Source organism: Mastomys coucha, unplaced genomic scaffold (genome assembly GCF_008632895.1).
Source record: "Mastomys coucha isolate ucsf_1 unplaced genomic scaffold, UCSF_Mcou_1 pScaffold8, whole genome shotgun sequence".
NCBI lineage: Eukaryota > Metazoa > Chordata > Mammalia > Rodentia > Muridae > Mastomys > Mastomys coucha.
This window is the reverse complement of record NW_022196914.1, coordinates 9118761-9144083: the sequence shown is the minus strand read 5'-3', so window position 1 is coordinate 9144083 and position 25323 is coordinate 9118761. Positions and strand designations below refer to the sequence as shown.

At 43.1% G+C, this 25323-nt stretch overlaps 2 protein-coding genes across 7 annotated transcripts in view; one reads left to right on the top strand and one right to left on the bottom strand.

The window, feature by feature from the left end:
* The window catches only part of Drosha (drosha ribonuclease III), a 108563-nt gene extending 105011 nt beyond the window's left edge, over positions 1–3552 (bottom strand). For 2 of the 5 annotated variants that reach the window (XM_031360439.1, XM_031360443.1), the window contains exons 1-3: positions 3373–3552; positions 2286–2397; positions 821–886 (exon numbers count right to left, since the gene is read on the bottom strand). In XM_031360439.1, the coding sequence (XP_031216299.1) occupies positions 821–837 (17 nt within the window). In that variant the 5' untranslated portion in view covers positions 838–886; positions 2286–2397; positions 3373–3552. Of the gene's footprint in view, positions 1–820; positions 887–2285; positions 2398–3368 lie in introns of all 5 variants that reach the window. The other 3 variants (XM_031360440.1, XM_031360441.1, XM_031360442.1) reach the window with 3 other exon arrangements.
* A 94-nt stretch (positions 3553–3646) lies between these two features.
* On the top strand, positions 3647–18553 carry CUNH5orf22 (chromosome unknown C5orf22 homolog). 2 transcript variants are annotated; one of them, XM_031360444.1, is made up of 9 exons: positions 3647–3833; positions 4858–5003; positions 6343–6492; positions 9938–10364; positions 11894–11956; positions 12297–12418; positions 14601–14667; positions 16540–16679; positions 17767–18553. In XM_031360444.1, the coding sequence occupies exons 1-9, from the start codon at positions 3753–3755 to the stop codon at positions 17897–17899; spliced, it is 1329 nt and encodes a 442-aa protein (XP_031216304.1). In that variant the 5' UTR covers positions 3647–3752; the 3' UTR covers positions 17900–18553. The 2 variants fall into 2 exon arrangements, with proteins under 2 accessions (XP_031216304.1, XP_031216305.1); XM_031360445.1 differs by having other exon boundaries at positions 3715–3833; positions 4943–5003.
* Positions 18554–25323: the final 6770 nt, after the last annotated feature.

Sequence of the window (25323 nt, the reverse complement as noted above, 5' to 3'; positions counted from 1 at the left end):
GTAGCAGGCTAAGAAAGGAATAACAGTGTTGGGAAGGGTGACAGATCCACATTATCATGGGAAAATTGAATGGCCTCTCCACAATGGAGGTAAGAAGGATTATGTCTAGAATGCAGGAGATCCCTTAGAGCGTCTCTTAGTACTACCATGTCCTGTGATTAAAGTCAATGGGAAACTACAACAGCCTAATCCAGGCAAGCATGGTACAGGAGGAGCTGAGAGTTCTACATCTTCATCTCAAGGCTGCTAGCAGAATACTGACTTCCACGCAACTAGGAGGGTATTAAAGCCCATGCCCACAGTGACACACCTACTCCAACAAGGCCACACCTCCAAATAGTGCCATTCCCTGGGCCAAGCATATACAAACCACCACAGTTAGTTAGAAAATAAGTCTGTAAGCTATTCTAACAAAGTCTTCTTATGACATGAAAGAGATTCACTGTATAAATTCTCTGACTCTAGAGAACCCTTACTAATACACCTTCCTTAGAATTCCAGCTCTTACAATACCCTCTGTGGCTTCTTAGCAGGTCGTACGAGCATCACAGTCCACCAATAATTATGTAAGTCTACGTTCAATGCCTATGTGCCATTAAGAACTGCAAGCTCAATCAGGGCAGGCCTCTAGGATATTTCCTTGACTCTTCTGGTCTGGTTTCTAGCTGTATTCACAAATCTCTTAACAAGTTATGGCCACAGATAAAAGAATGAACACAGTCCCTGGCCTTCCCCTGTACCTGAAACCCACCTCTCTGGCCCACTACCTACCCTCTCTTTTCTAGTCTCTTGAAACTGCCATTTCTAGCACATCACTTACCACGTATTGCCTTGCATCCCAATATGTCCTCTTGATAAGCTACATCTTCTGCTCCCGATGTAAGTTCTACAAGATAAAAAGGTTCAATTAAACACATTTCCAAAACTGCCAGTACTAAAAAGGGGGAGGGGGAATTGGTTTTGTTTACAATTATCTTGTTGGTAATTTTAAATCCTCTAATGTGCTTAGCCTATTAACAAAATCAGGAACATACTGAGCTATTGTCGATTTTCCAAGCAAATTGCCTGCTGTCCTTATTAGTTGAGCAGTTATGTTAGCCCAAAACTACCCATTGCTAAATTGACCAAAAACACAGCCACCTCCCTTCTCTGGTTTAGTAAAAGACGGAAGACTTCCTCCATCCTCCACAGACAAATTTCCCTTCACTGTAAGGCTAGCATAAAGCCAACACAAAAAAATCCCAGTGAAACCTGCATTCACATTCAAATACAGCCACAACCTCACTAACAAACAGCTACCGTTCTTTACTTTCATTCTCAGTTCTTCTCACAGAACACTGTAAACACAAATGAACTTCCACAAAGTGCTTACACACACACACACACACACACACACACACACACACACACACACACACTGGATTATCCCAGCACCAGGAAGGCAGGGACAGGCAGATCTCTTGTGAGTTCAAATCCAGCCTGGTCTACAGAACTAGAAATCTAGGACAGCCAAGACTCAATAAACAGCAGCTCCAAATAATAGGATGAGTGGTTGCTCCTCATTCCAATACTCTCATGACTAAACTTGGGACTCAAAGAGCTACTACTGGTATCACAAGCTAGTCACAGTCAACAGAATTGAGTACAATGCCAAGTCCAAAGCTTGGCATTGGAGGCCCTACAGAACCTGAACCCAACCTTTCCCAGGCTTATCATCTTATTTCTATATCCACAAAGCCCCTCTTACGCCATACTTTCCAGGTCAGTTAACATACCAAGCACTATCATGAGACTTCTTTGCTTCCACTCTCCCTTACTTGTCCAATGAATTCCTACCCATCTACCAACCTCTTCTTTTTTAAAAAAAAAAAAGAAAATGTACTTTCAAGATTTATTTATTTATTTTATGTGTATGAATACACTGTAGCTGTACAGATGGCTGTGAACCATCATATGGCTGCTGGGAATTGAACTCAGGATGGCCCCGCCCACTCGCTCGCTAGCTCGCGAGCTCCAGCTACGCTGAGACTTAATACACTGTAGTCTTCAGATGCACCAGAAGAGGGAGTCAGATCTCATTACGGGTGGTTGTGAGCCACCACGTGGTTGCTGGGATCTGAACTCAGGACCTTCGGAAAAGCAGTCAATGCTCTTACATGTTGAGCCATCTTGCCAACCCCCACCACCCTCTTCTTGTGAAGTATTCCTGACTTCCTTTGGGAACTCAAGTTCATTCCTCTTTGGTTGCTGCTGCTTATTATACACACTTCTTTTATGGAACTTACCAGAACCTGCCATACGTGACAGTCGTGTGTGCCCATGTTGAACTCCTGCAGCACGCTACTAGATCCTTGAAACCATGGGTTCATTCAGTCATTCCCACATTCTTCACAGCTTCTGCACACAGAAAACAGCAGGCAAGTTTGACTCTCCCTCATTGTGCGTGTCTCTGTATCACTAAGTTTACACTTCCCTTCCACTTCTCCCCACAAATCGCATTTTCAAAGCCACCTGGGAGGCAGGCAGATTCATTGATTCCATCACTTACTGAGCCAACACATGTGAGACAAGCTCTGTAGACGCAAAGATGAAGAAGGCACACAAGCCTGCAGAGTTCAAGGATCAAAAAACCCACATACAAATGTTTATGTAATAATAATGATAACAACAGTAATACGATGTCCCGAACAATATAAAAAGAAAAACGCAGTGTGATAAATAAAAGAAAATAAGGATGTAGAGAGTCCAGGAGAACAAAAAGGACTGTACTGAAGCTAGAGGTGGACAACAGTCAGGGGAATTAACACCTCTCCACGGTGTAAAACACGGACCGACACACTCCTTTAGAAAAGCTACACAATACTGTACCACTGGACTCTGGATGCAAAGTTTAAATCAAGTTAATGAATTTAATGCAAGTGGGAAATGCCTATTCCTGGGATGCCCTTTGAAAGCAGGGAAACCGAGGGAGTGATTCTGAACAGTTTACTTGTCCAGGACCGAAGACACGAGAGTTGCAAGGTGTGCCTAGAAGTCGCTGAAAAGCCCGCACTTTCCCCAGGTTGAACCTGCGGCCCGGCCTCCTGCTGGATGAAGAGCAATTGCACGTTGGCAGGTTTGCATCTCCCGCCAGCCTGCGAGGTAAGTCCGGGACTCGCCTCCCACTGCAGCCCAGGCGGCCGGGCGCCTGGACCACAGCTAGTGCTCCACAAATAGATAAAAGGATTCCCATTCCCATCTACGGGGTCCGTAACGGGTCGCTCTTTCGCCCTGGCCGCAGAGCTGCCCCGAAGCCACCCAGACCCAACTCCCAGGATCCTATAGCCCGATACTCGTTCTTCGAATACCCATCAATCGCCCCCGTTTACCTACAGAGAATCCCGGGGTCGCCGCCATCAAAGCCGAGCCCGGTTACTATAACAGCTTCCACGGCAGAGGCACCACCCGCGCCTCCGGAACAGGAAACCCCGGGAATTAAAAAGCAAAGCCAAGAAAGCTGGGCCTGGGGAGGGAAAACTCTCCGGATCGCGTCGCAGCACCCTTTGAGCCGTGATTGGCGGGTCAGCGAGAGTGACGGACTTCTAGGCCAATCGACTTTGTTTACAATTCTCAAACCCGCCCTTCCACCGTGTCGTCCTCCAATCCGGAAGCGCAACCGGGTGAGCGCGCGTTTCCGCCGCGAACCTGCGGTGGGACGCGCGGCTTTCAGGTGCCGGGCTCTTTTCCCAGGTGTCTCGGAGTCGCGCGGAGACATGAGTGACACCGGAGGCGACCGCGCGCGCCTCAGGCGCTACCCCAAGCTTCCGGTGTGGGTGGTGGAGGATCACCAGGAGGTGAGCAGGCGACACAAGCCACCTAGCCCTGGCAGGACGGATTCGAACCCCGGCAGCCTGCAGAGACTTGATCTAACGCTGGCTGCAGCCTGTCCCCACCCCCACTCCCCGCCGCCTCCATCGACGTCTTCACCCTACGGGTTAACGAGAGGGTTATCTACGACCTGAACCCTGGGCTGTGAAATGAGTACAGTAATCGTAGCTCGTGTTATAGGGCTGTCGCTGAAGACGTAAGCCTTCAGCGTTTATTAACGTTTTCTGTGGCAGTGCAGTAAGTAGTAAAGTGTTTACCTTAAGTAAACTTCTGGAAGACGACCAAGCAAGTCTAGATTTGTTTATAGGACCCCTGGAGGGTCTCTGGATATAAAACAAAAGGGATCAAGAGTGAAGCTCAGTGTACAGTGCTTGCCACAGACCTTGGGTTCAACCCCTTTCCCCAGGAAAAAGTGGGAGGTTATTTACTGATAGAGAAAATTAAAGGAGGAAAGAAAGTTGATCTCTGCCGGGCGGTGGTGGAGCATGCCTTTAATCCCAGCACTTGGGAGGCAGAGGCAGGGGGATTTCTGAGTTCGAGGCCAGCCTGGTCTACAGAGTGAGTTCCAACAGAGAAACTCTGTCTGGAAAAACCAAAAAACAAAAGAAAGAAAGAAAGAAAAAAAGTTGATCTCTGAAACAAACCCAACTTTGGGTTACTCTGTGCTTTTTTAAATTTGTTAGTAAACTTGGATGTCTAGAGTTGTAGAAGGAAAAGGTCATCTAGTCCAACCATCCTAAAGGGACAGAAAATGCCCTAAAACTTAAGAGTACCTTGAACACAGTTTCATACTAGAGTGAGTGATTCTGGGCTGTTGGGTGATAAATATGGAGATTCTCATCAGAAACCATCTATGGTAAAGAATTTTTTTTTATTTACCCACATTTGACAACTTGATGCACTTCAAGTTGGTGCAGTTTTTTGTTTTGTTGTTGTTTTGTCTGCACTTGACCGTGTGCAGTTCTCAATGTGTGTGTGTCTCTATTACAGGTTCTGCCTTTCATATACCGGGCCATAGGTTCGAAGCATCTCCCTGGCAGTAATATAAGTTTTTTACATCTTGATTCCCACCCAGACCTCCTGATCCCTGTGAATATGCCAGCAGACACTGTGTTTGAGAAAGAAGCACTCTTTGGGTAACATGATTTTTTTATCGTATTTTATCTATTTGAGATACTACGTATAGCAGATGATAAACAATAGATTTTGCCTCGCTTATGTTTGGGGTTTTTTGTCTGCTTGTTAACTTGCTTGCCTTTCAAAATTTTATTTAGAACAATTTTTTTCTGCCCACTAACAGAGCCAGTATAGGGATTAGGTGCTGTGGCTGATACCTGAGATCCCAGCCCTTGGAACACTGAAGCAGGAAAATTACAGTTTGAGAAGAACCAGGGTTACACTGAAGCCTCTTTGTCAAGATTCTTGGCAGAATCTAGAATTACCTGGGGGCTTGCCTGGGGGGGGGATTATCTTGATTGGATTAATAGAGTCCACTCCCTAGGCATTCTTACTTGTGAGTCTTTGGGTCCATTCTTATTCAAACCACCACACATTCCTATCCTTAATAACTAATATCTTAGTATATATCTTAGTGTACTGGCTGATTTTGTGTGTCAACTTGACATAAGCTGGAGTTATCAAAGAGAAAGGAACCTCCCTTGAGGAAATGCCTCCATGAGATCCAGCTATAAAGCATTTTTATGGATTAGTGATCAAGGGTGGGAGGGTCCATTGTGGGTAGTGCCATCCCTGGGCTGGTAGTCTTGAGTTCTATAAAAGAGCAAGCTGATCAAGCCAGGGGAAACAAGCCATTCGGTCCATTGCTATATGTCATTTTTGATTGAAGTTTATGATGAAAATTCAAATGCTTACAAAAGAGATTAGAAAACGAGATAGTATTTTCAATACTAATTCAGCTGAGTAATATGACTATTCTTTGATCCTCCACCAAAACTCCACAAGCTTCTAAAAGCTTAACTGGAATACGGAATCCAACAGTTCAGCCTTGGGTCTAAATAACCACAGTTAATTGATCTTTCAAAGAAAAACATTATATTCACTTCACAACTCATCCCTAGGTGCTTTTCCTTGAAGTAACTGTTGTATTTCACCATCTATAGTAGTTTTGCTTCACAAAATATTTTAAAATATCCACTTAGGAGCAAGAATTAATAAAACCAAGAACGTTCTTCAGTAAAAAAAAACGACCTTTGGACAAGGGTGATTGCTAGTTACAAAACACGTAGCGACCACTCAAAGACCTTTCGTGGCCTGGCTCTTACGACCGACCCACCACGATGCTTATGTGCAGTCAGTACAAATGTTCATTCAGCAAACGGAAAATAGTATTTCCATGAAAATACCTTTAACCTAATAGTCTCGGGAACCTCCCAAGGGGCCATACTCTTAAAACCTGCAGTCTTAAAATGTTTGGGGAAAATCATTAATATTTTAATGTTTCTGGTTTTTTTCCAGGGAACTGAGTATTGAAAATTGGATTATGCCTGCAGTTTATGCTGGCCATTTTTCTCAAGTAATCTGGCTTCATCCCGCATGGGCCCAGCAAATCAGAGAGGGCAAACACCACTTCTTAGTAGGCAAAGACATTTCTACCACAACCATCAGGTAATTTCCTCCTTTTCAATGAGTATGGAAGGATTTGAATTCTTTTCATTATACTTTGGATTCCCGTAGTAACTTCCTACTACAGAGTCATGGTAAGCCCCAACCTCTCCAAAACTAGTTCTTGAATCATCAAAGACAAGAGTTTTAATTCTGTTGATCTCCTTCATGTAGTCCTTGTATCAGTTACTAGTCGAATTGTTTTGCTTTGTTTTAAGTAACATTCCCTGGGATTTTGATTCCATTGCTGGCTAATTTCATCTAGCCTTTGTAGTACCAGTGTAACCAGTGGTGCTATGTAGTACTATATAACCATTGCTATGTGGTACATATCACCAGTGGTGCTGTGTAGTACTATATAACCATTGCTATGTAGTACATATCACCAGTGGTGCTGTGTAGTACTATATAACCATTGCTATGTAGTACATATCACCAGTGGTGCTGTGTAGTACTATATATAACCAGTGGTGCATTTTTTTTTCTGCTCCTGATGCAGCTATAATGTGTTGAATTTAACTCTTAGAAGTGAGCCAGGCAGGGGTATAATACACATCTGTAATCGCAGACCTTGACAGGTTGACATAGGAGGGTGCTCAAAGTTGAGAGTCAGCCTGAACTATAGAGCCAGACCCTGTATTAGGTATAGCTCGTTAGTAAATCACTTTCCTAACATGCCTACAGCACCGTGTTCAAGTCCCAGCACTGAAAGAAAAAAAAGAAAAAAACATAAGTTTGCTTAGGAGTTGTGGTGTATATAATCCCAGCTGTCTGGAGGTAGAGGCAGGAAGATTGAGAGTTCAGCGTCATCCTCAGCCTCGTAGTGACTTTGAGGCCAGCAGAAGCTACATAAGACCCTGTCTCAAACAAACAGAAGCAACAACAAAATTCACTGGTTTTGTTTTAATTTTTAATAAGTCAGTGCCTGGACTTATTTAAGTTTTATATTTATTGTTGTGATTTTTGGTATTTAGTCTAAGTTAGATTATATGCCCTCTGATTGGACTTATATGTGTATCAGATTTTGTGTGTGTATGTGTGCAGAACTTAACCAACATCCCCTATTGTTTGCTACTACAGAGTCTCTGCCCTCTATCCTGTGCCTCTACAGAGTCTCTGCCCTCTATCCTGTGCCACTACAGAGTCTCTGCCCTCTAATCCTGTGCCACTACAGAGTCTCTGCCCTCTATCCTGTGCCACTACAGAGTCATCTTTAGACAGTCAAGGTTTAACTTCTTGGGATAAGAGGAACTCTATAAATATACACATAACTTTCTGGGCCCTAATAATAATAAAAATTGTACCCTTTATTTCTGTTTTCATTTGTATGACAGTACTACCTTTGGTGGTACGTGTTTTTGTTATTTATCTGAGTAGCATCATCTTGATTTATAAAAATCATACTATATAATTTTTTAAAGCAATTAGAATTCAACATGTAACAAATATTGTACGTAATATTGGTCTATATAAGAGTAAGTTCAATATGTTCAGTGTACCAAATATAACACATAAAATCAAATTATTTCACAGATTTTTGTTGCTATCTAACTGTTATCTAACAGACTACAATAGGCCTTTTGTCTCCCAAATGCTGGGGTTAATGTTGTGAACCACTGTACCCAGCTTGATGGGAATATATATGTGTGTGTGAGAGAGTTTGTTTTTTTATTTTGAGACAGGTTCACTTACATTGCCTTACATAGCCTAAAACTCTCTGTGGAGACCAGGCTAAACTTGAACTCACAGAGATGTGCCTCCCCAGTGCTGGGATTAAAGACCTGCATCACACAGCTGCCGTGAATTTTTCTGAGACATCTTATTCCAACACACGGAAGCATAGATAGTTTTGGAAAATCAGTGCATGATAACAGTTTGGGAAGTATTTTGCTTACTTCCTGGTGTTAGTTAATCTACCAAGTAAACATATGCGAACAGCCAATTGCATATAGCCATGAATCTGAGTTTATTTATTTGCAGAAATAGAAAAGGTGAAATTTGCTTTACTAAAAAGATGATAAGTTTGTGAAGGTAACTAAGTTGATAAAGTGCTTACAGTACAAGCGTGAGGTCCTGAGTTTAATTCTAGCACCTATATGACAAAGCTAGGCACACAGCACATATGTCTAATGCCAATTCTGAAGAGACAGAGACAGGCAAATCTGTGTGGCCCGCAGGCCAGCCAGTGCAGCATACTTGTGAGTCCCAGACCAGCGGAAGACTCAAAAACAAGGTGAAGACAGTCGGGAATGACCCTCATGTTGATCTCTAGCTTCTCTGTGCACACACTAGCTTACATACCCACACGTGGAGTATAAATTTAGGATGGGTTACAGTCTTTGTCTTTATTAAGATGTTACAGGGTTTTTTTGGGGGGGGGGTTGTTTTTTGGTTTTTTGAGACAGGGTTTCTCTGTGTAGCTCTGGCTGTCCTGGAACTCACTCTGTAGACCAGGCTGGCTTTTAACTCAGAAATCCGCCTGCCTCTGCCTCCCAAGTGCTGGGATTAAAGGCGTGCACCACCACCGCCCCAGCAGAGTGTTACAGTTTTTAACAAGCTTAGATTTACATTTTTTTTTTTTAATGTCATTGATCTGTTTTGAAAACTGTCTTTTTAATTTTATAGCTATAGGAGCTGGGGTGGAGCCTCAGGTGGGTATTTGGTTAGTATGCTTGAAGGCCCAGACTCAATCCCCAACACATACACCAGGTATATTGGTACATGCCCATAAAGCCAGCACTCGGGAGGTGGAGACAGGAGCATCAGTTTCTGACCAGTCTAGGCTATGTAAGACCCTGTCTTCTCAAGTCAGTTTAAAGCTGTGTGTGCTAAGTGCAGACAGGTGAGAAATAAATTATATTATTTTCATGTAGTAGAGGATGCCTCTGAAAAACATATTTGAATGTAGTGTTTAAGTCCTCCCCAAGACATAATATAGTGAAAAGGCTGAGAACGTACTGATATTTCTAGAATCAGAAATCCTGCCTACAAATGCCTATTGTCCAAGAGTCTTGGGCTGCTAAGGCAAGATCGCTTGAGTGCCAGAATGAGCACCATGGTAACGCTATGTCTCTTTACAAACTAAAGAAAAAATGAGGGCTGGAGAAGTGGCTCAGCAGGTAAGAGCACTTACTGCTCTATCAAAGGACTGGACTTGGGATCTTAGCACCCATGTTCTGGAAGCTCACACACACCTGTGTCTCCAGCCCCATGAGACCCATGGGCACCTGCACATAAATATTTAGCTGCAGAGGTGGACTGCAAAAAGCATGTAGTCTTTCCTTTGGGCAGCGGTGTGCCAGCTCGGAATATGGAGAAAGCTGATTTCTGAAGAGGACGTGCGGGTGATAAAGCCCCTTGGTTTTGTCATGTGTCCTATGTCTACAGTGTCACAGCATAATGTCAGCTCATGTGCTCGTTCCTTACAATATTTTTCCCTTTGGTCCAGGGTTACAAGTACAGATTATTACTTCCTAAGTGATGGTCTATTTGTACCTGAAGATCAGCTAGAGAACCGAAAGCCCTTACAGTTAGATGTGATTATGCTAGAACCTTACAAACTCTGTACCAATCAAGATGACAGTGACTCTGTGTCTTCTACAAAGAAGCCCAAGCTGGCACTGGGAGGTGGAGAGAGCACTGCCGCAGCTGATGGGGACTCTTGCTCCGAAGGACATCGAGGGGACGCAGTGACACCAAGAAGTGACCATGCTTGCCAGGAGCTGTCCTGCTCATGCTCAGGAAGCCAGCAGAGCCAGAGTGCAGCCAGCGCTGGGGAGATTCTGGACATATTGAAGACGGGGGATGCGTTCATTTTAGATATTGACTTGGATTTTTTTTCTGTCAAAAATCCCTTCAAAGAAATGTTCACTCAGGTAAATATGGTAGTTTGAAAACATAGACCTTACAATTGCATAGCATGTCTCAGGATTACACATAGCAAGCTTTCTACAAACAGCCAGATAATTATTTTATCTCCAAAGTTTATTTTAGCTCCAAAGGCCATGTTTTCTGCCACATATTCCATTCTTTTCCAATCTTTTAAAATTTTGTACAAGTTAATCATCCCTAGTTAAAAATTCCAAATCTAAACTACTTCAAAATCCAGGATTTTCTATGACCCATGATGAAGTATACCTGTAAAGTCCCCAGATGTTCCAAATTCTGAAAGACTCTGGAATTTGATAGGACTTCTGCTTCCAATCAGCTCTCATAAAGATGTCCAGTCTGCATAATACTTTATAATTTACTAGCTATATTTTTCCTTTCTTATTACACAAGTTTATTTTTTAGGGGGTGGCACATGCTACAGCATACATGTGGAGGTGAGAGGACAACTTTTCAAAGTCGGTTTCAAAATTATCAGGCTTGGTGGCAGCCACCTATACTCTCTGACCTAGCTTTATTTTTAATGTAAACAAAGATAACAGAACAAAACATAATGACACATACTTGTAGCACCAACACTTAGACTTGAGATATAGTAGACACAGGAAATTATGGGTTCAAATCCAGCCTGTGCTACATGAAACCCTGTCTCAAAAAAAAAAAAAAAAAATGACAACAACCATAGGTAATTCCAGTTTCTTGCAGCTATTGCTTACCAACTGTGTCACCCTGGGAAAGGTACTTACCTTGCTGACTTGCAGCATAAGCGATCACTCATGGCCTCCTAAGGGTGTACCTCAGTTCTAGAGTGCTTTCCTACCTTGCTCAGAGTCCTGGGTTCAATCTCCAGAGCTACAAAGAAGGGGCTTAAATAAACCTCAGCTCATAGAATTGTTCAATCAGCAAAGCACGGAAGACGGTGCTGCAGTGTGGTACCTCATACTTAGCTCTTACCTAGCACTAGTCCTAAATAAAGCAACTGAGGCCAGATGCAGCCACTCACATATGGAGCTGACTAGCTGTTTTAAGAAGGAGTTTTATTTATTGCTTTCATTTACTATAAAACCTAGATGTATTGGGGTCTGTGTTTGCCATTCTGAAGGCCAGCTTGGCCTTTGCACTCCAGAGGTCTCTTTGCTGCTAGCAAAGTAGCCACACAGTACTCATGGAAGTCTTCTGTCGTCGTCATTGAAGACATGTATGTCTCCCATAAACAGCTAAAGTTTGTTTAGATCATGGGATATATCCATTCGCATAATGGTAATGGCATTGGAAAGACTTTCAGGGCCTGTTGGCCTATTAGGTAATTTTTATACTGTATTTTGCCCAGCTGGATAAACTTGTCCTGATAAATTAGATCTGCTTTGGAAGTCTAAAGGTATGCCTGTTTACAATACAAAAATAAAGTATACAGTTCTCTCAGACAAACCTTTGGGTGTTATCTAGAGCGTTCCCCCTGTATCACAGACATTGTTGGAAACTCCTAACCTTGGGGCGGTTTTGTTTTGTCTTACAGGATGAGTACAACATTCTTCAGGAGCTTTACCAGTTTAAGAAGCCTGATAGTAACCTTCCCGAGGTAAGCACTGCTCTCATCTACCACTACATCCTGCCGTCCTTTAGTTTATAGACAGTCTGTGTCGTTCTAGCTGGCCTCAAATTCAGCCTCCTGCACAGGCTCAATGACCTCTTGTAGCTTACTTAAATGTTCTCAACTGTCAAGATGATGTGCGTGCATATAGATGCGTGTGTGTGTGTGTGTGTGTGTGTGTGTGTGTGTGTGTGTGTGTGTTGGTGAATGCCCCATTAGTACATAGTAGATATTTTTAGCTAAGTGAATTGGTATTTTCAGCATAATAGCATTTTTCTGAGTTTTTTGAAGGAGTAACTATAACCTCGGTTTTTCAATGTTTTTAAAGGAAGATTTGGTAGATATTGTTGATGCTCGAACTCATCAGTTAGAAGATTTAGAAGCAGTTTTTGCTGATTTGTGTGACGGTGACAGTGAAGAAACTGTACAGAGCTGGGCTTCAAACCCTGGGTGAGACCCTGAAACCTTTTCTTCCCAAATCACGAATTATCCACTCTAAATACATTTCCAAGTTTGTTGGATAAATTGCTCTTTAAAATTAGAATTAAGGCTTAGGGGACTGCTTACTCCGAGTATGTGCGATGTATCACCATGAGGACCTGAGCTCAGATCCCAAGCATGTATTTAAAAAACCGGCCTCCATAAGACTGGGGGGTGGAGACCAGAGAATGCTTATAGCTCACTCGCCAACCAGCCTAGCTCAATTGATGAACACAAGAGTCAATGAAAGATCATTTCTCAAAAAGTAACTAAAGGAGACACACAGTGTTGACCACTATCCTCCAGCCATTATTGAGTATTATTTATGTGCTCTCTGTCAAAGGATTTGGAGATAGAGACGGGAAAATTGGGAGTTGAATATCATCTGTATATTGAGTTACAAGCTAACCCAGGCTTTATGAAATAAAGTTATTTTTTTCGAAGATAGCAGTAAAAAATAGTAATTATATAAAATTTTACTTCAAGAAGGAAGAACCAGGGCACGGTCACAGTCAGATCAAAACAAAACCAAACTCCCAACACTGCAAATAATTCAATGTCCAATAATCTGGGATTCACTCACAATCTTCTGGGCTCCTCCAAGGGGCTGGGGTCACTTCTCCAGCTCTCCCAAGCAGCACACAGTTTGCCTACTAGGCTCCAGCTGGCTCCACTCCACTACTGCTGCTGTTCTTGGTGGTCATCCCATGGCACTGGGATCTCCAAAACTACTAAGGTCCCTGCTGCAACTGAGCTGTACTTTCATCAGTAGCCTCTCCGAGGCTCTCTTCAGGCACCCCAGCCCGGCCACACAGTGCCAAGTGTCAGATATTCTCTAAAACTCCTTCAACGCCTTCAAAACCAGCACCACCTGGGTGATTCTTGCACTACCAGGTTCAGCTGCCAGCACAAAGTAACCTTGGCCATGTCTGGAACACAGCTTGTATGTGCCGCCTCTTGGGTAACACTTACCAGAAGATTTCACCTCAGCGATGCTGGCCTTTTCTTAGTTACCACTAATTTCTAAACGAGCTAACCAGTTTCAGTTGTCCCAATAAAACAAAGCTTTTACTTTTGTGTTCCTGGTCTTGTATTATCACAGCTGATTCTTTAGCTTCTGCTGACCAGACCCCACAGATTCTTCACACAAATGCCCAGTAGATAGAGTCTTTGCTTCCCTCTGAAACCTCACCAGGCCTTCATCATCTGCTGCAGTGTCCTCAACATTCTTATTTTCCAAGCGCTGACAGAACATCACACTGAGTGCTCAGTGGCTTTTCCAACCCAAAGTTCCCAAGTCCTTCCAAAAATAGTATGGTCAGGTCTGTCACAGCAATACTCCTGCCTTAGTTAGGGTGCTGTGAATAGACACCATGACCAAGGCAAGTCTTATAAAGGACAACATTTAGTTGGGGCTGGCTTACAGGGTCAGAGGTTTAGTCCATTGTCATCAAGGCAGGAGCATGGTGGCATCCAGGCAGGCATGGAGCTGGAGGAGCCGAGAGTTCTCCATCTTCATCTGAAGGCTGCTAGTGAAAGACTGACTTCCACACAGCTAGGATGAGGGTCTTATAGCCCACACCCACAGTGACACACCTACTCCAACAGGGCCACCCTTCTAATAGTGCCACTCCCTGGGCTGAGCATATACAAACCATCACACCCCCTATGCTAAAACCAGCTTGTCCTAGGTGACTACTGCTGTGCTGAAACACCATAACCAAAGCAAGTGGGGGAGCTTAGGCCTCCACATCACATCAAAGTAGGCATGACAGGAACTCAAGAAGGGCAAGGAACCTGGAAACGAGAGCTGATGCAAAGGCCATGAAGGAATGCCGCTTACTGGTTTGTTCCCTATGGCTTGCTCAGCCTGCTTTCTTCTAGAACCCAGGACCACCAACCAAGAGATGGCATCACCCACAATGGGCTGGACTCCCCTGTCGATCACTAGTTAAGAAAATGCCCTGCAGGCTTACCAATAGTCTAATCTTATGGAGACACTTTCTCTATTGACTTTAGCTTGTGTCAAGTAGACATTAAACTCTAGCACAACTCCTAACTCCAAACCATGGTAAAAGTTATATCTCGTATGCCACTTAATGCTAATTCTACTCAAGGTTATTGCACTAAATGACAGGTGGCTCTTTTCCAGAATGGAATTGCTAGTTCCTCTTGTACAGAGTTTGAAAAAACGAATGGAAGTGCCAGACTATGAGATGGTAAGTATATTATCATTGTAAAATTGATGCTTTATACAGGTAATTTTCTGGGTGGATTTTTTGTTAAACTGGTTCATTCTGTTTATGTTACTGCTCTCCAAATTATTTTTAAAAATTAATGAGTAATGAAATATATACTTTTTAGAAACAAGAATTTTAAAAATATTTTTCAAGCAAAAAGATCCTTATTTTATCTATCTAAGAAGCAGAGGCCCTCTTAAGTCTTACTGCTCTTACTGTAATTTGAGACAGGGTCCCATGGAGCCTGTGGCCTAGAAAACCCCACCTCCCAGTTCTAGTAGTTGGGTGGGTTGGGGGGTACAGGAAGGTTTTACTGGGTAGCTCTGGCTGATCTGGAACTTGCTGTGTAGACCAGGCTGGCCTCAAACTTCCTGTGCTGAATGCTGGAACTAAAGGGATGCGCCACCACACCTGGCCATTCGTTCTTACTTAGACTCTTTTCCTTTCTCTGAAAACTTAACCTGATCATAAAAACCAAAAGAGAAAGAAACAAACTGTGTTTGGTCCAAGAATTTAAATGTTTGTCATTTGGGACCTGAGTGGAGAGGCAACAATATTTCTAATTGTTATTTCTAATTTTAATTTCTAAGTTCACATTGCTTTATTTAAAGCATATATTTTCCTCTTTGACCCCAAAATTGAGAAGATCAAAGATTTAAAAGTTCAACTGAAGCAAGAAGGGTATCACCTCCATCCACCCTGGGAGTGGAGGTACAATAGCAGTTTTCAGGCTAGCCTCAACTACATGCTTTCTTCAAAGCCAGTCTGGGCTGTACAGCCAGGCCCTTTGTCAAAACTCAAAGTTCAAGTGCATTTGTGAGGCTGTTAAGAAGAGACTCCCAGCATTCTGCCTTTGCCTCTGCCTCTGCCTCTGCTGTTCCATCAGTGGGTACTTCAATGTTTTCTTAGCATGTGGAATGCTATCATACCACTTTATTGGAGCTGATATTTACTAACTTAATCTTCACTTATGGAAGAAAATAACAGCAAAAGAATATCGTGATTAATGCTTGCTGTTCTAAGGCATACTCTTTTCTGAAAATGGAATTTGTTAAGGATAACAAACATTGGGGCTGGAGAGATGACTCAGCAGTTAACAGGACCGCTGCTCTTGCAGACCCAGGTTCAGTTGCCAGCACCCACAAGACTACTTACAACCATCTGTAACTCAGGTTCCAGGGGAGCTGGTATCCTCCTCTGGTCTCTGTGGGCACTGCACACATGTGGTGCACAGGCATACAAGCAGGCAAAACACCTATACATACAACAAAAGAAAAAAAAAACAGTGATAGGCACATGATTGTCAGGGATTAAAAATGTAATGTTGATTTATGATCAAATGTATATTCAGGTAAATATGCCTGAAGCATACCGTGTGTGTGTGTGTGTGTGTGTGTGTGTGTGTGTGTGTGTGTGTGTGTGTGTGAGAGAGAGAGAGAGAGAGAGAGAGAGAGAGAGAAATGTGGGAGTGCAGATATAGTGGTCAAACTCTATAGATGGTTCTCTCCTGTGTTTATGGAGGTTCTTGAGATTTTTTTCTGTAAGCATTTCACTGCTGAGCCATCTCACTGCCCCACATCCTTTATTTTGAGATAAGGTCTCTCACTGAATGTAAAGCTCATTAGCTCACCTTGGTTCAGAGGCCAGTGAACTTTAAGGATCCGACTATTGATTTCTTCACTGCCCATTGTCTCTAGAGCTTTTTGAAATCAATGAAGTCTTAGAATGTCCTATAGAAGTCTTGTTTTCAGTTTGAACCATGAACCCAGTGCGGTGCATGCTAAGCATACACTCTACCATTTAGCTGTATTCCCAACTCATTGCACCATTTTACATTTCTTTTATTGTCAGGTCCATCAGGCTGGGCTAACCTGTGATTATTCAGAACTTCCTCATCATATCAGCACAGAAGAAGAAATTGAATATCTTATTCAGGCTGTGTATTTTCTATTGAAAAGTCTACCAAAACCTACTCTTGTGACGATTGCAAGGTAAGTGTGTAGCCTGGATACCAGCCCATCAAAGATGTCCATGCCCTGCTCTCTGGAACCTGTGCATGGAGTGCCTCTGTGGCAGTAGGGACTTTGCAGGGCAGTGAATGTAAGGGCTTTGAAGTGAGATTATCCTAAATTACTTGACTGGAGTCAGTATTTTCACCAGACTCCTAGAAAGAGGAGCCAGAAATACCAGAATCAGAAGAGATAAACTTTGGAAGATGCCATCCTGCCATCTTTGAAGGTGGGGAGCAGGGCTGTCAGTGAGGAAGGTGGCATCTAGATGCTAGGAAAGCTGACAGAGCAGACCTCTCCTAAAGCTATGTTTTAACCTCACCCACCCCTGACCCTGCCTCCACCTTCACACTACACACATACACATACACACACTCACACAGAAAAGATGGCTGAGCAGTGAAGAACATTTGCAACTCTTGGAGAGGACCTGAATTCTGTTCCTAGCACTCAACATTGGATAGCTCAACTACAACGCCAATTTTAAGGTATCCAGTGTTCTGTCCTAGACTCTGTGGATACCAGCACACATGGCTGCACACTCATATATACAATATGAACACATTAAGAAAAAAAAGGTGGCCTTACCCTGAAATACCACTCTTTTTCACCTATGTGGAGATTGTGAGCATGCTGAAGGTGATCTGGGAAGATGGCTGTGAGTAAAATCCTTGCTACCCAAATATGAGGACCTGAGTTCAGCCATGGTAGCACATGCTTATAATAGGCACTTAGAGGCAAAGGCAGGAAGGTCACAGGAAGTTTGAGACCTACCTGGTCTACACAACCAGTTTGAGGCCTTGGGGTCTGCTTAGCAACATACTGTCTCGATACAAATACCAATCCTTAGTAATTGTACCTGGCCTATAGAATAACATTTTAGAAAACAGTAAAGGACAATTCTTGTAAATTCTTGTAACGCACCTAAAGTGGGGTAAGCATCTCCTGCTCCCAGCCGTGACTCTACAGTCGCCTGTGTGGCCCCTCGCTGTCAGCAGTGCACTGGCTGCTCCTCTGCACCGACGACCTGGTTCTCACTCTGCTCTTCCCCTTTTTCTCTTGGCTCCAGGTCGAGTCTGGATGATTACTGTCCTCCAGAACAAGTTGACATGATTCAGGGGAAGGTCCTTGGTGTGCTGCAGTCACTCTACGGGACTTTGGACACTCACCTGGTGTACTCAGAAGAATCCCCTGCAAGTTGAGACAGTGCTAGCACTGTCACTGTGTTTGGCATAGTGACAGGGCTGTTGTTTGTGGCCTCCCAGAGGACACTTTTTATGTTAGTTCTCAGTTGAGTCTCCAAGCAAGTATCAGTGAATACCAATACAGCACTTGGGGTAGATGCAGGGGTTCTTGTTTGGTTTTCTTGTTTTTACTTCAAATCCGTTACCCCGGCTGATGGAGACTGTCGGCTATCCTCCTTGCTTCCCATTGCTGCCTTTGCTTCTGTAAGAGCTTTTTTTCTCTTTCCTCAACAGGACTTTGGATTAAATGAGATTTATTTATTTATTCATTCAGCTGATGTTTATTTAGCACTTTCATGTGCCAGGCACAATTAAAGATAAGATGCCCTGCCCTCCTGCGGGAGACATGAGAAGCAAATAATGGCCGGCACACAGTCTCAGGGAACAAAGGGAGAACCACAGCTGTGTCTGGCACACTGTCAGTTCTCAGGGCACCCTGCCCTTATAAGAAAGTACATTTGCAAAAGTCATGTAAAAGCTCCTTGCCAGTCCACAACGTTCACAGCAAGTCTGCATATCTAAGGATGTCGGAATTGTGCCCACACTTTGGCAATGTTCCCCAGACTTGTTTGTATACAAGGGGTCTGGGAGAGTAAACCTAATCAAACAAAATGTTTTTGTTGTTGTTGCTTGTAGGTTTTGTTTGATTTTTTTGTTGTTGTTTCTTTTTGTTTGGTTGGTTTGGTTTTGGGGTTTGTTTTTAGTTTGTTTTGGGTTTTTTGGTTTTTTGAGACAGGGTTTCTCTGCCCTGGCTGTCCTGGAACTCACTTTGTAGACCAGGCTGTCCTCGAACTCAGAAATCTGCCCACCTCTACCTCCCAAGTGCTGAGATAAAAGGCGTGCGCCACCACTGCCCGGCTTGGTTTGGGTTTTTTTGTTTTGGCTTGGGTTGATTTTTTTTGTTTGTTTGTTTTTTGATTGGTTGGTTTTGATTTTTTTTTTTTTCCGGTTTTCCGAGACAGGGTTTCTCTGTATAGCCCTGGCTGTCCTGGAACTCACTCTATAGACCAGGCTGGCCTCGAACTCAGAAATCCACCTGCCTCCACCTCCCAAGTGCCGGGATTAAAGGTGTGCGTCACCACTGCCCGGCTGGTTTTGACTTTCTGAGATGGGGTCTCTATGTATCCCTGACAGTCCTGGAACTCAATCTGTAGACCAGACTGACCTCAAACTCCAAAGATCTGCCTGCCTCTGCCTCCCAAGTGCTGGGATTAAAGGCGTGCGCCACCACTGCCCAGCTGCTTACAGTGTTTGATAACTGGGAATGCCTTGGTGGTGATTATGGGCCTCGGTTGGCATTTAAGCACTAAGTGTCATTTTCTTGGCAATCAGTTAAGTGGCTAGAAAGTTGCTAGGCAGTTAAGAGCATTTGCTGCTCTTACAGAGGACTGGAGTTCATTCAGTTCCCAGTACCCATATGGCAGCCTCATAACTCCGGCGTTCTCTTGTGGCCTCCACACCACACAACAGACGTGTACATACCCACATGTAAATATAAAAGTAAAAATATTTTTTAAAAAATCAAGGCCAATACATTATTCTGCTGAACCTATTTTTTGTGAAAAAAATAAGAAGATTACATCTTTGTGACCTGACATATACAGCTGCCTTCCAGCCTTCTCACAGTGTGACTGAGCACAGTGGGTCCTCCCTTAGGTGAGTGCAAAGAGACAACTGAGAAGAGTGAAGCACAGTGTATTGCTTGAAGCTGTGAGGAGAGCACTAGGGATAGATAAGGAGGGAGGACTTCTGCAAGTGTTTGCTGGGAAGACCTGTCACTGCATAGAGAAGAGAATGTTTTCTGCTCCATGCATTGGAGATCGTGCTTCATATATTTAATGAGCCAAGTTTGCCCTTAGTGACCCCGAGAGCGGCCGCAGACACTACTGTTCACCCCTGAGTTCCCACCCCCCAGCCATGGATAGGGCTGTCTTGATCATGGAAGTTAATTTCTCCATTTGCCTGTTCTCGGCACTTTGCCTCACTTTTGTTCAGTAATTACTTTCTAACTGCTTAATTTCTTTAAAGGATAAGATGATGAGTGGAGAAAAAAATAAAGCATCCATCACTCCTGCCTGAGCGCAGTAGTTCTCGTCTTCACAGATGATTTTCAGCCCTCCCCTGCACGTGTGCCTGGAGAGTGGAGTAGCCAAGGTCTGAGTTAGGAGTTATCTCACTGTGGCTAGTACTCCAGGACGCGATACCCTTGTGTGGTACGTGGAGCCGTATTCTGTTACTACAGTGGTCATGTTTTCCTCTGCTGAATTCTCTTGGCACTGAGGAGATTTACAAACTCCAATACTATGAAAGCTTGTTTGTATTGCAGAAACAAAAACAAATAATTGAGCCTTCCATCCTGATACCCAAAAGGTTTGTGTTCTTACAAACTCAGAATTGTAAACTTGTTTTCAAGTTCTGAAAATTTCCTGTTAAGAGTTCTGTAACTAGACATTTCTAGGAATAAATTACTCTATGTGCAAAATGAAATTAAATGATGTGTTTGGAAGTTTTAAGGGTTTCAGGTTAAACTCTAGAATTAATTATTCTTGTCAGTGTGTAGACTTTATAGAGTTTTAGCTATATTTTTGTTTTGTTTTGGTTTATTGTTTGTGGGTTACTATGACTGCAGTAGACTCTGATGTGATTTCATCATTTTTTAAACTGGACTGGATAAAAGTGTATCGGTTATCCAGGCGTGCAATACACACCTGTAATCTCAATACCCAAGCAAATGAAGCAAGATTCCGATGAGTTCAAGAACAGCCTAGGCTACATAGTCTTATCTCAAGAAGAGGACAAAGATTCCATTTCCTTATAGAGATCCTAGTGTTTGAGAGCCCCAGCGGTCTGCAGTTTTTCTCTTTGCCTCTCAGTATCAGCTGCCTTTTCAGTTTTTGATGCAGAGCCTTGTTATGTAGTTCTGGCTAGCCTCCAGAACTTGATATATAGATCAACTTCAAATACATGGTGTTCTTGCCTGTCTCTACTTTTCAACAGCTGGGATTACATACACATGCTAATATGTGGCTACCTGAATATTGTTTACATTAGTATATCTTTCTACAGTCATATCTTCATTTGTGTTATTTAATAACCTCATGAAGTTCCATTTGTGCCTGTTACACTAAAGTTTAATTTGTGGGTGCCTTGCTTTGAATTATAACATCCTGTTTGCTGACATTTTATGACTACATGCTATTTATCTGGGAATCTTTCTAAAGCAATGTGTGGCCTGTCTCAGCATGATACCAGATAAAAGTCAAATTTCTAGTCTATTAATTCTTAAAAGCAAATAAACCATAAAAAGCTTAAAATGCTTTGTTATGTAGCACCTAAAATTTTTATATTGAGAGACTTTCCTTTTTTGTCAGAATTTCCTTTTTTTTCCCCACAAAGCGAATGTTATATTGCAATTTGAGGAGACCTAAATGACATCACCTTTCTCTCTTAATTTTTAAATAACCATCACCATTTCAGCTGTCGACAAGGAACAGGATTTCAGCTCTGGGCCCCAGCTTTCTTGGGGTAGAGTTGGCCATCCACTGGCACCGCTGGGGGCTACTCTTTTGGGGCCTACTTTTAAAACTGTGCATCAGTGGCTGAAGAGAGCAGAACAAATCCTTCTAGAAGAAAAGATCCCATGTTCCTCCGTTCACTCTTTTGGCCCAGGAAGGAGTAGAGAAGCAGAGAAAGGCTCCCGCTGTGCTTCTAAGTGGATGGAAAGAACCAGAGGTGGGCAAGAAGTGTCATTGCTTCAACTGAGTGTGCTCACCCAAAGCAGGATACGTTTAGGGATCTAAACTTCACAGACACAGTTATTGGAAAATTATGTCAAAGGTTAGATTCTAAATTTTTAGGCAAAAAATTCAAGCTGTGCATATTTGTAGGTTATGCTTACCTGTGGAACATGATTCTCTGCTGGTCTTATTCATGTCAGATCACAAAAGACCCAACCATCTATGACTATGCAAGTACAAGATTATAAATGCTAGTGGGCTGGACAAAGGGGTTCCATAGAAAGTCCTCTAACCATCACAGGCTATTGCCAAGGCTGTTGATCGGAACGGAAAGGTAAGGCCCTGTTGCTGAAGATACACCTTTCTCATGTCATCAAACAGAGAAATAAAGCTGGTGTGAGGGGCAAGTGAGCTGTGTGACTTGGGGAACAGTCATGGGGCAGCAGTGAGGTTGAGACATGTCCAAACTCCCAAAACTCATCTTGAGACTGGCAGGAGTAAGGATAACTCCCTCCTCCACCACCAATGAGGTGTTCATGCGGCCTGGTAGCCAAATTACTTCCTCTCTCCCTACAAGGAAGTGTTCAGGAGCACCTGGAATTCCTCTTCATGCAAATGAAGCATTTGCAGCCCCACAGCACCAGCTAGTCAGCTCTAGTTCTGATCTGCTGTTCCAGGGACCTCAGGGAGTTGACTGCTTCCCTCCTGAGAAAGTCGGAGGCCTCCTCTAAACAGCCACCACAGTTCCCCACTACAAGGGACCGGAAGGCATCCCAGACCAGTGTTGCCTCCCAGACATTGACAGCAGCCAGGTTGGCTGGTACAGCTAGACCTGAGGCTAACAATTGGGAAGGGCGTCTAGCCCTTGATCACTGGCTTCCAGGAAGGCTTTTCTCAGGTAGCAGTTTTTCTCCTGTGGTTTGCACTATCCAAGGCCATCAGGCTCTTGCGTTTGGTGGTTGCTTCATCATCATCTTTTGCATCCTCTGCCATGAGAGGTCCCATAAAGCTCTTACTGCCTTCCTCCTTCCCTTTCTAGACCTCAGCTATATTGCCCAGGTATTGGGATTACAGGTGTGAGTCACCACATACAGCTTAGGACATTTTCATTTTAATTGGTGAAACTGATTTTAAACTTCTGATGTAAAAGTGAACAAAGATACAAGGAAATTATTGAAACATAAACATAACAAACAGATTGTATACTGTATGTATAATTATTTTAGTTAAAACAAGACAGTACAGATCAGCAAACATAACCAGAATAAGATACAGAAATAGACCTGAATTGATTACATAAATCTAATTTAGCAGAAAACTAGCTCTCATGCTAAATAAAAATTTTCATCAAATTCAAAATAGTCTCTGCTCAGTAGGCTACCTTCTAAAGCAAGGATTCTGGACTTCAGCTATCTTGATCTTTGACTAACATCTTGAACACGTAGCTTCAAGATTTTCCCTGAGTACACCTCCCATACCACCTCACAAGAAGACTGAAGATGAGCAAAGAGAACCTCTGGGAAGCTTGTATTATGCTCCTGGACCATCAGTTCCCAACTTCAAGAAAAGATGTTGTGGCGGGTGCATGCCTATAAGTGTTAATACTCAGAAAGATGAAGCAAAGAATCCTTGAGTTCATTGGCCATCCTGAGCTACATAGAAGGAGCCTGTCTCCAAAAAAGTGAAAGGCTGGGGCTGGAGGGCTAGCTCAGCAGTTATGAACACTTGTTGCTCTTCCTGAGGACTTGAGTTTGGTTCCCAGCATCCACATGGTGGTTCACAGCCATCTGTAACTCAAGATCATGGGATCAATGACCTCTTGGCTTCTACAGGCACCAGACACACACATGCTACACATACATACAGGCAAAATACCCATACATATAAAAGACAATAACAAGATGAGAGAGAGAGCATGCTCATGAATTGGAAGAACTAGCATTATGGAGATGGAGAGCCTACCAAAAGCAATCTACAGAATAAATGCCATCTCATCAATATTCTGAGTGGGGAAAATCTTAAAAATTAATTCAGAAGGCCAGGAAGAAGGACCAGCTAGCTGCTAAGGGCTTTCCATTAAGCCTAACAACTTGAGTTCAATCCCGAGAGAAAAAGAACAATAGCACGAATATCACCATATGTGTTTCCAAGGTATCCTCCTGAGCCACAGTAACAAGTACAGTTCACTACCGGCACAACACAACAGCTAGATCAGTAGACTAGGAGAGAGGATACAGATAGAAGCCTGCACAGGTACAGCCACCTAATTTTTGACACAGATGCCAGAAATATACTGAAAGAAAAACAGCCTCTTCAACAAATGGTGCTGGCAAAAACTGGATATTCACACATAGAGTGAAAGTAGATCACCTTGTAAAAAAAAAAGAGAATCAGCTCCAAATGGAACAAAGACTGTAACAGAACACATGAAACTATTAGAGGATGAACTATAGAAACACTTCAAGATATTGGCATAGGCTAGGACTTACTTAAATAGGGCTCCACTCATCCAGGAAATAATGCTAACAATTGACAAATGGTATCTCATGAAACCAGAAAGCTAAAGGGAGGAAAGCTGTGCTAGCTGTGTGTCTGACAGGATTTATAGCTAGAATATACAAGAATTCAACACACTAACAAGAAATGCAATAACCCAATCAATAAGTGGGAGTCATAAACGGTTCTCAAAAGATAAGTACAAATGACCAACGTACATATGAAAAACATGGCCAACGTCACCAGACATCAGGAAATGAAAGTTACACTACATTTTTTAAAAATTCTCTAGTAAGGCATAGATCACACAACATCCCATTTTCAGTTCAAGGGCAAAGATGCAGAAAACTACAGAACGTTACAGCCAAAAAGAGACCTAGAAACAGGCCTCCTCAACTCCCTTCTTTCCAGATGAAGAGACTGAGACCCAAGACCAGGACTTGCTCAAGGCCAAAGTCATTCGATAACAGATCTGACCTGAGTCTCTGGCAGCCCTCTCCACAGCTCTGTGACCTGTGATGTTGTCTGGACTGTTTAAAAGAAATCTCCCTGGGGCTGGCGAGATGGCTCAGCGGTTAAGAGCACTGACTGCTCCTCTGGAGGTCCTGAGTTCAAATCCCAGCAACCACATGGCGGCTCACAACCACCCGTAATGAGATCTGACGCCCTCTTCTGGTGTGTCTGAAGTCAGCTACAGTATACTTATATATAATAAATAAATCTTTGGGCCGGAGCAAGCGGGGACTGAATGAGCAGAGCCGACCAGAGCAAGCAGAGGTTCTAAGAAATTCAATTCCCAACAATCACATGAAGACTCACAACTGCTTTATGTATATGGGTACAGCTACAGTGTACCCATACATACATAAATAAAATCTTTAAAAAACATAAAAGAAAGAAAAGAAATCCGCTGGACCTTCAAGGTCTATGCAAGGCAGGACTAACCGGAAGGAGTAAGCAGGACTCCCAGGAAGCACACAGAGGCCATGGAATACTTTCACCAAAGATATATTCTGGGACAATCTATAAGGGTTCCCAGACTTTGGGAATGAAAAGGGAGGCCAGAACCAAAGGCTTTTCAATAAAGCACCATGACTACATACCAGCCCATTTGGATGGACTGACTGCCTTCCTTCCAGCATGGAAAAA